Source organism: Cornus florida, unplaced genomic scaffold (genome assembly GCF_030987335.1).
Source record: "Cornus florida cultivar Cherokee Brave unplaced genomic scaffold, ASM3098733v1 CherokeeBrave_3.0.0_Hap2_Chr01, whole genome shotgun sequence".
Lineage (NCBI taxonomy): Eukaryota > Viridiplantae > Streptophyta > Magnoliopsida > Cornales > Cornaceae > Cornus > Cornus florida.
The window spans coordinates 83,814,061-83,823,698 of NW_026775571.1; the positions used below are offsets into that span (position 1 = coordinate 83,814,061).

Here is a 9,638-nt window from a genome sequence, read left to right on the forward strand (position 1 = left end):
TTTCAACGTTAGTGTTGCACCACTGACCACCATGATCAGATTGAAAATGGCTATTTTTCTATTTTCTCTTTTAGAGAGCTGTATTGTAATATTCGAATCTAAAAAAGTTTAAGTTGGTGGTGAAATAAAAATTGTGTCTGACTCTGATATCACTTATAACAGATTGAGTATTTGTTATCAAATTTTAACTTAAATTGTTGAATAGTACTATATACCTTCGCTCATATATATCTATGTCATTTTCCTTCTGAATCCAAGACATGACTGACCCGCTTTAACAAATTGGTTCCACTGAACGGACTATTTACTTGAGGGGTTTTAAACTCACTTGGAAGGCCAAAATCATCTTAAACACAATTGATGTGAAATATAAGACATATGCACTCAAAATGATTTTGGATCTCATGAAAAAATACTTGTAAGACAAATATACAGCATTATTTAATAACTTAATTATTGAATTAGATAACAAACATCTTATGTAATGAAATGTCGCATGTGAAATTACTAAAATATCCTCGATATAATACCCATCCATGAAAACTGACATTAATAGAAACATTAAATGACGGAACTACCCTAACCATTTTACCGACTTTCCGACCTAACGAGACACCCACTCGATTTCTCTCTTAATTGGTTCGCCACCAATCTTGACCCATCACCATTTATAGTCACATAACTTTTTAGTCCTTTTGTGGGTCCCTATCAAATCTAAAAACTTGAACGAGGGAAACCGAATCCCCAAATTTCCGATCACCAAATGTTACAAAATTTAGAAATATTACCATCTGAAATTCGACGGTGATAATGATTGTCAGGAAGCGAACAGATAAACGAGTCAATTTTGATTTGAACTCTTTTATATATCATGTCAAACGTATACTCAAAGGGTTTAGGAAACGGTGACAAAGATATAAGGAGATTTGCACGAATTTATCAAAATTACATGATAAAAAATTACCTAATAATATTTCACCCATCACAAGGGTTTAAATTGTGATCAATCAAGATCTTATTTTCTCTATTATACTGTGTTCAACAACTTCTTTAGAGTAGTAATCAAGTGATTTTGAATATTTAATTTGGAAAAAGGTATTATTATTCTAACCATATAGTCAGATCGAACTATTTGTAACTTTGATGTATTAAAATGGATCTTATTAGGAACTCACTGGAAATACATTTGAAGGTAGAAGATAGTTAGATTTTTTTTATTAATTTTAACTATTCACTTTGAAAATTATTTTTTTAGGCGTACGAATGATGGATGCGTATACCACATTAGTTGGAACTTTGCAAATTTGTTAGCTAAAAGTTATGGGTTCCCTTACTTTTGGCTTCCGAGATTGATGCTTCTGGTACAGAAGAGATATACTACTTTTTTATACTTCGGACTTGCACCGAAATGCATGCTCTCAACATATGGCACAGCACTGATATAAAAATTAAAAAAAAAAAGATGCTAATTTTTTTACAATAGAAAAAAGGGAAAAAATAAAAATAAAAATTCAACCCGACAAGAGTTTTCAAAGTGAGGTTTTGGATTCGAGTCTCAGTAGAGACAGGGTGTGTGAGTGTATTACTTTACCTTCACAAAAAAAAAAAAAAAAAAAAAAATGTACCAACAAGATTTTAACTGTGCATAAGTGGTGGTAATAATGTTTATAGTGCAATTCTTACCACACAAAAATTAAAATAAAAAATATATATATATATATTTGTACAATTTTGAGTAGTTGTGTTTGGGTTGATTTGGGTTATAGATGGGGGACGAATCGATTATGAGAGGTGAGGAAGATTACAAGTGCATGTTTTCAAAAGTACAGACACAGAAGTGATGGTGGTGTAGGGATATACCCAATGATTTTATGCCAAAATGTAAATGCACCTTTGGTCAGTACTTTTAAGGGCATTTTGTCATGCACCATAAGGTCAAAACCGTCATTTCAGATATAGAATTTCTATGGAATCCTTCTACCAAACACAAGGGACGGACTCCGAAAATTATGCCAGAAGAAGTAATAATAATTTTTTTTGTAATTTTAGTAGGAATAATAGTGAGAGATTTTATATATACAAGCATCAAAATGAACAAAACGGGTATAATACTAAATAAAAAATAAGTGGTGGCAATTGCCCCCAACTTGTTCGCCAGCCGTGGGATATATAAAAACGTGAAATATAAACTGGTATATTTTTAAGTGGGACCAAGACATTTGTTCTAGACTTGGGATATTTAAGGGTATCCATTATCCAACATGGTCTCACTTCATTTTATGATCACACAATTTATTAAGCACTGTTCGGCCAAAGATTTTGGTGAAAATCTCACTTCATTGTTGGGCTTGGCTGTGCTTCTGTTCATACTTCAATGGGTTATTGTAATCTTGACTAAATTTTAATTCTGCAACATGGAGATTAATGTTAATCTAACTCCACCGCCACCACAACATTATATATATATCATGATTCTCAATATCGATCATGATCATAGTATTGAACTCGAACAAAGTCAGTAAATTAATCGAGTATGTTTTATTAAAAAGTTATAAAATCAAATACAATTAAATAAGTGAGGAAGAGAATATATGTAAAGAAGTGAACAACTTATTTTTCTTTCACCTTCCTTAAATAAAAATAATAATAAAAAATAAATAAATAAATAAATAAAACTTATTTTTCTTTCATCCAAATAAAAAAGTGCGTCCCATAAATTGTGGTTGGCGACAAGGCTAGCTAATTGACCATACATCGCCCATTCAGTACCAGGCTTTAGCAGGTGTAGGTAACTTTATTCACGTGACGCCAGAAATATGTGTGTATCTGTGTGTGAGAGAGAGACAGAGAGTAATACTTGATTTTTTTTTTTTTTTTTAATGTGAGAGAGAGAGAGAGAGAGAGAGAGAGTAATACTTGATAGTTGCAATACGTTAGTATTATCAGTACACAATAATAGGGTTGATCATCCTGGTGTTGTGAAACATGTGGAGCAATATTATTATGACCCAACACGAGGGAAAAAACAGAGAGAGAGAGAGACTGACGGATAGAGAGTTGGAAAGTTCGTTCCCGCTAAATTTTTAATATTTCATTATGATAAATAAATGATGAATAAGTGTCACTGTTGTGCGGATAGTAATAGTTTGAGTTATTCAATTGGTGTTGGTGTTGAATATCAGATCTAGGCCAAAAGCAACTCCAACATTTTCCTATTATATATAACTCAAGCTTTAATATAAAACACATACACACACGCACACACAAACACACACAGAGTGTGTGTGAATTGTGTGTATCTATCGGATGCAATGAGTCGTCCCAATAGTATGAGAAAGGGGTCTTGGACTGAAGAAGAAAACCAGCTGCTCAGAAAATATGTTGAGACATATGGAGAAGGCAATTGGAAGCATATCCCCAAAAAAGCTGGCAAGTACTCATCATTTCTCTTTTGCATGCCTATCATAAATGTATATTTTCTTCTTATGGGCGCATATATATATATATATATATAGAAGATCGAAGGGTAGACGATACATGCCTATCATAAATGTATATTTTCTTCTTATGGGCGCATATATATATATATATATATATATATAGAAGATCGAAGGGTAGACGATAAGGTTAATTGCTTCAATGTAATCTAGAAGTTATCAGTTTAGAATCGAAAATAGTCTCCGTGTAGGTAAGATACATCTAATTCTATTCAGACTCTGTATTGACTAGAGTCTAGTGAATTAACTATTTCTTTGTTTTTGACTATGGCAGGGCTGAATCGTTGCCCTAAGAGCTGTAGACTAAGATGGTTAAACTATCTTCGTCCAAACATCAAGAGAGGTGACTTTGGAGTTGACGAGGATGACCTCATAATCAGGCTACATAAACTCTTGGGCAACAGGCAAGTACAATATAGCTTCCCTAACTTCTTCTCTTTTTTTTGGGTAATTAAAAAGGAAAAAGCTAGTTACATTTTATTATTTGGTTAAAAATGTGAAGTATTTTTCTTGCTTTTGGAAACAAATGAATATCTCTAGGAAACGAAAAGCAATTCTAAAATTTTACTACCACAATAATACTTTGTTTCACATCTTGATTTCATATGAAAAAGTAGTGTTTTTTTCTACCTTCTTTTGATATAGAAATATGTTTCAAATAATAATAATAAATTAATGTTTGGAAGATTGTTAAAAAAAAAAGAAGGTATTTACATTATATGTATATATATATATATAATAAAATCTCATGACAGTTGTTCATAGCAAAAACAACTAAAGCGACTTTTTACTTTTGGATCTGAGTTTTTATTTATTTTAAAAAATACAAAATAAAAATACTTGCCAAACAGAATATCGTTCAGAGAGTGATATTATTTTACACTCCAAAATAGTTGGAATTGCTCAGAGCAAAATTTTTAAGTATTGGCTGGTTTCATAAAGAGCACCACCTACGTTCCATTTTAAATGTTGCTTTCGAAAATTGTGACTAACAAATTCAAAAATGACATCTAAAATTGGACAGAGTGAGTATTTTTTATTAGATCAATTTTTTATTGGACACCATGACATGACATTATATATATATATATATATATATATATATATTGTATTGTATGTACCATTAAAACAATATTTTGTATATTTCAGTGCCAAAACGTGTTATATTGTATAGTGTTGCAATATTTTATAATCACAAGCAGTACTCTAGAATACATAAGTATCCGTATTTGTTAACCATTGAGTAGTGTACTTCATTTCATACTGATAACAATATTAAAATGATTTTATTTTTCTTGGAAGATCGAACAAATTATATATATGAAGTAGAAAAGTACATTGGGCTAATGTTTATGCCTCAAGCGATCTTCCGACACATATACATAAAGCTAAACAAGTACATAAATATATACAAAATACTAAAGTCTATAAGTTCAAAAATAATTTAAAATAAAATTGACACTTTTATTTGACTTGTACGTATAACAATTAATGCCAACTTGCTCTCCATTGTCCCACGTACCCTCTCTGCCTCGTGCCTTCACTTTTGGAACAAGCCCAAAACGTACACAATTTGTCCCCTTCATCTGCAACCCGTTAGTGGTTGAGCCTGTGGTCTTGAATGTCTATATATATATATATATGTTGAACCTGTGGTCTTGAATGTCTATATATATATATATATATATATATATTTATATATATTGAACAGCTTATCATCTTTGAAAACCACTATTTAGTAGTTGTGAAAACTTAAAATCGTTTGAACCAATAAATTGTAGACATAAAAATATATCAAGGTATATACTCTCTCTTACCATAGAATACTCAAAAGGAGAAGTCGGACAAGTTTCTCCCTTCTTGATGTAGAGATTTATTAATAGGTTAAGTATAAGAATAGTGATACTTATATCCAATTAATTAAATAATTTTTAATTAATTATTTATATCAAACACAATCTAGTGGAATATTTTATTTTTTTTATTTATTACATAATTGATCAATTAAAAAAGTAAATATAATAATTTATTGTAAATATTGGATGCAAGAATAATTTTTCTAAATATAAATAATATGTTTGTATTTTTAGAGACCAATAATTTGAAGACAGATATACCATGGTATTCATACAGTATTCGTACGAGATTTGTTTTTGAGGATAAAAAACTAGCCACGACAGGCATGGATCCTACATACCATCGTTGAATAAATACAAAAAAAAAGTATTCTTTAAATTTAAATTATTGTCAAGTTATGGTCACGTGACGAGAGATCGATAAATTCAAACCTAACATTTACTGGAATATTTAACCAAGTAATTTCTCTCATACCCTGACATAATGCAATAAAATTTTATGATAAGTTTGTGATTAATTTAAATAATATAATTCATAGTGTCACTACACATTAGCTAATTCATTGAACCTAGACCCAATCTATCATTCATTTGACATTATTATTGAAATATACTTGTAACAAAAAAAAAAAAAAAATGATATTCAAATATTGTACTGTATATCCTTAACATACATTTCAAATAAGTATTAGTATGATTTTTTTTTATTTTTTTAAGCTTCAAAGTCAAAGATGTAATTTTAGTGATATCTCATTGCTTTAGATTTAAAGTGTATGATGGAAGGTTCAAAATTTAATCGAAATGTAAATGGGTGTGAGTTATATTTGTCATGACAAAAAGAAAAGAAATAGTAATAATAATAATTAATTAATTAAACCCTTTGAAAAAATGAATTGGCATCTTATTCTTTCCCATTCTGGGAAAAAATGGTTCTATGAAACGGGAAAATTACTATAATGATTTCATGTAGAAATATGCTCTCTTTTTTTTACTATTTTTTATCAGTTTAATTGAAAAGCAATTTAACTTTTTTCACTCAATCAAGAAAACTTCAATTGATTTAAAAATTGATATTACAAACACAAATTAATATAAAGCAAAACATTTACTGTGTGTTTGACTGGAATTGGTGGACTTGAAAAAAAAATTTAGTTTAATTTTTTGAGTTATTTTATTTCAAATAAACGTATTAAAAACTTCAATTCTATATAACCAAATGAGTAATACATTATAAATATTTGATAAACACCCAAGTGAAATTTCTATATATATTATGATTCTAACAAATTATATATATATGATTATCTCACTGATTTTCTTTTTGCAGATGGTCTCTAATTGCAGGTAGAATTCCTGGTCGAACAGCCAATGACATTAAAAACTACTGGAACTCTTACTTGAGCAAGAAGATGGCATCAGAGAGCAATAACACAACAAGCTTGGTGAAACAATCCCCGGTGAATTCGGACCGGTCCGGGGCTGAGTTTGAGTCATCCTCAGAGAGAAAAATGGAAGAATGTGGGGAAGATGAAGAAGACATAACATCATTTTGGAGGAGTCTCTTGTTGGAGGGAGAATATATTGAAACAAAATTGGCAATTGAAAACAATGAGAGGAAGATTGAAGATGATCATGTCTTCTTTCAAGAATTGGGAGATTCATTTCAAAATATGGAGATTATGTTTGGGAGTGAGTGAAATATTAACTATGTTTTTTAATTCCTATTGTATCTATATTGTAGAATTGGATCGAGAAATAATTAGATGGTCGTAAAACATAGATCACTTTGTGCCTATGCAAACTATAAATAAAGATTTTAGTGAAGTTGAGTGATCTATACTTTTAAAATCCAAAATTTGACCGGATATGGAATCGAAATGGTCTTCTGCCCCCACTTGAATGCATCCAACAACATAAGACCACTAGGATCTCTGTTCAATTAACTTTTTGAGTTGTAAAAATATTTTTCAATGGAATTTCCTACGTAATTTCTCTTCGAAAATTTGAAATTTTAAGCAAAAATTTCCACATTTAGCAAAATATTATATGTTATGCGTTAATTAGGAATGCAGACGAACCGAGTCAAGCTGAGCTTTAGGTTGTTCGGGCTTGGACTCGTTTGTTTATAGCTCAGCTTAGGCTCAGTTTGGGCTTCGGCTCGGGCTCGTGACGAGTTCAAAGAACCCAACTTGGGCTCATCATGGTATTAAAGAGCTCGGGCTCGTTTAAGAAATTAAATTGAACTCGTGTTCAAATTCTGTTTAAGCTCGTTTAGTAAATCATTACATTTTGATTTTATATTTCTAAAAATTAAATAATTCCAACCAAAAAATATATATATGTAAACGAGCCATTAAGGAGCCTATTGTTTACGAAAATACATATACAAGTTTTATATAAGCATATGTTCACGAACATAAACGAGACTACACGAGTCGAGTCTAACACTGATTGGGCTCGGCTCATTTAGTAATTAATGAGTTTATAAATTAAGCTCGAGTTCGGCTTGTTTGTTTGACGAACAAGCCCGAACCCTCAGCGAGCTAAGTCCAAGCTGCTCATGAGTCGAGCTCATTTGCAGCCGTAGCGTTAATCTGCCTTTTGACTCAACAAATAATGGTAGATGATCTCCAAAACGCACACATACAGTGAGAGACAATGTAGTTTCTATTGAGGGACATTAATTTCCTTTGCTTTATTTTACAGTGGTAAGATCCTAAACTTCATTTATTCTATTAGGGCTCTTTGATAATTACAGTTAGCTTTGTGTTTTTGTTTTGATTCAAACTACAAGTAATGTTTTTGCATGTTTTGGAGTACGTTCAATACTATTCAAAAAACATGTTCGATAGTGTATGTTTGTTACAAGATATTTGGAAGCAAACCATTAAAACATGTTTGGTAAAAAAAGTGTTGCACGTTTGGAAATTAAAATAGCTAGTTATAAAAAGGGCATTTTAGAAATTTTATTGTATGGTTCATTGTTACAATGGAGAAGCAACCAAATGCACCAAATTAGTTTGAATTTCAGTATGATTCAAATCGCAGCAAATGTTATAAGAAAACATGTTTCATACTTTTGTCGATACGTTACTACTTGATTAAAGTGGTCGCTAAACAAATCCTTAATAATGGGTTTGGATGTATCAAATTTGCGTTTTGAATTTAAAATCTAACAAAATTTAGTTCAAAAGAAATATCAAATTAGTTAAATTTTCTCAATTTTAAATTTAAGATGCAGCATTTCTAGATTTATGCAACTGAATTATTTAATATGTACTATGATGACTTTTGCAAAAATTTCTATAGAGAAAAACAATATAAGACCTGCCTTAATTAATATGAAGGAGGTACGTAGGGTCACTTGAGACCATTAATCACATGCTCACTCAAAGTTGAAGTTCTCAATCAGTTGACTCGTTTAGTTATTGAGGGACCATAAAAACATGGTAAAAGATTAGCCATGGGGTATATAAAGTGGTCACCCAGGTCAAGATGAATATAATAAAGAAACAATTTAAATATATATTTATATTTCAACCTTTCGAAATCGTGGTGTAACATATTTAAATAAATATTGATGTAAATTGATCAAACTAATAAAGATATATAACGATATGAGATCAGAGATTATGAATCAATCAACAAATTATGTATCAGCTAACTAATTCATAAAAATATGTAATGATATGAGATCAAAAATTACTAATAAATATGTAATGATATGAGATCAAAAATTACTAATAAATATGTAATGATACGAACTTACTAATACTTTAGGTATTAACAGATACAACCAAACCATGCCCTCCAACACCAACATTTAGGTATTAACAGATACAACCAAACCATGCCCTCCAACACCAGCATTTATTGGTGATTCACGAGGTGAGACAAAGATTGAGGCTCGTATATAGCCAAAACTCCACCAAATTTTATTTCTTTCTTTTTCTTGATGGACAATATCACATGATTTAAACTAATGCACGTCACTCATAAAAAGCCCGAATTTATGGGGGGGACAAATCAAGATCTACTAGCTTCTTGTAGATGGGGTCATTCTAGCAATATCGTATTGGAATTTGGGCCACTTTTTTTTTATTTTTTTATCTAATGTTTATAAATTGTATATCTTATTAATTTATTTTAGAAATTTTAATTGTGCAAAAAATGAAATTATAAAATGTTACAAATTTTAACTATATCTATTATAAGATCATAATTAATAATTCTGATTAGCCTCTCTAGACATGACAACAAATATATGTAATATTACAACAATTAT

At 30.3% G+C, this 9,638-nt stretch overlaps 1 protein-coding gene across 1 annotated transcript; it reads left to right on the forward strand.

Annotated features, from left to right (window-relative positions):
* Positions 1-3,194: 3,194 nt before the first annotated feature.
* On the forward strand, positions 3,195-7,188 carry LOC132303629 (transcription factor MYB114-like). Its single transcript, XM_059800963.1, has 3 exons — positions 3,195-3,429; positions 3,772-3,901; positions 6,681-7,188. The coding sequence occupies exons 1-3, from the start codon at positions 3,312-3,314 to the stop codon at positions 7,048-7,050; spliced, it is 618 nt and encodes a 205-aa protein (XP_059656946.1). The 5' UTR covers positions 3,195-3,311; the 3' UTR covers positions 7,051-7,188.
* Positions 7,189-9,638: the final 2,450 nt, after the last annotated feature.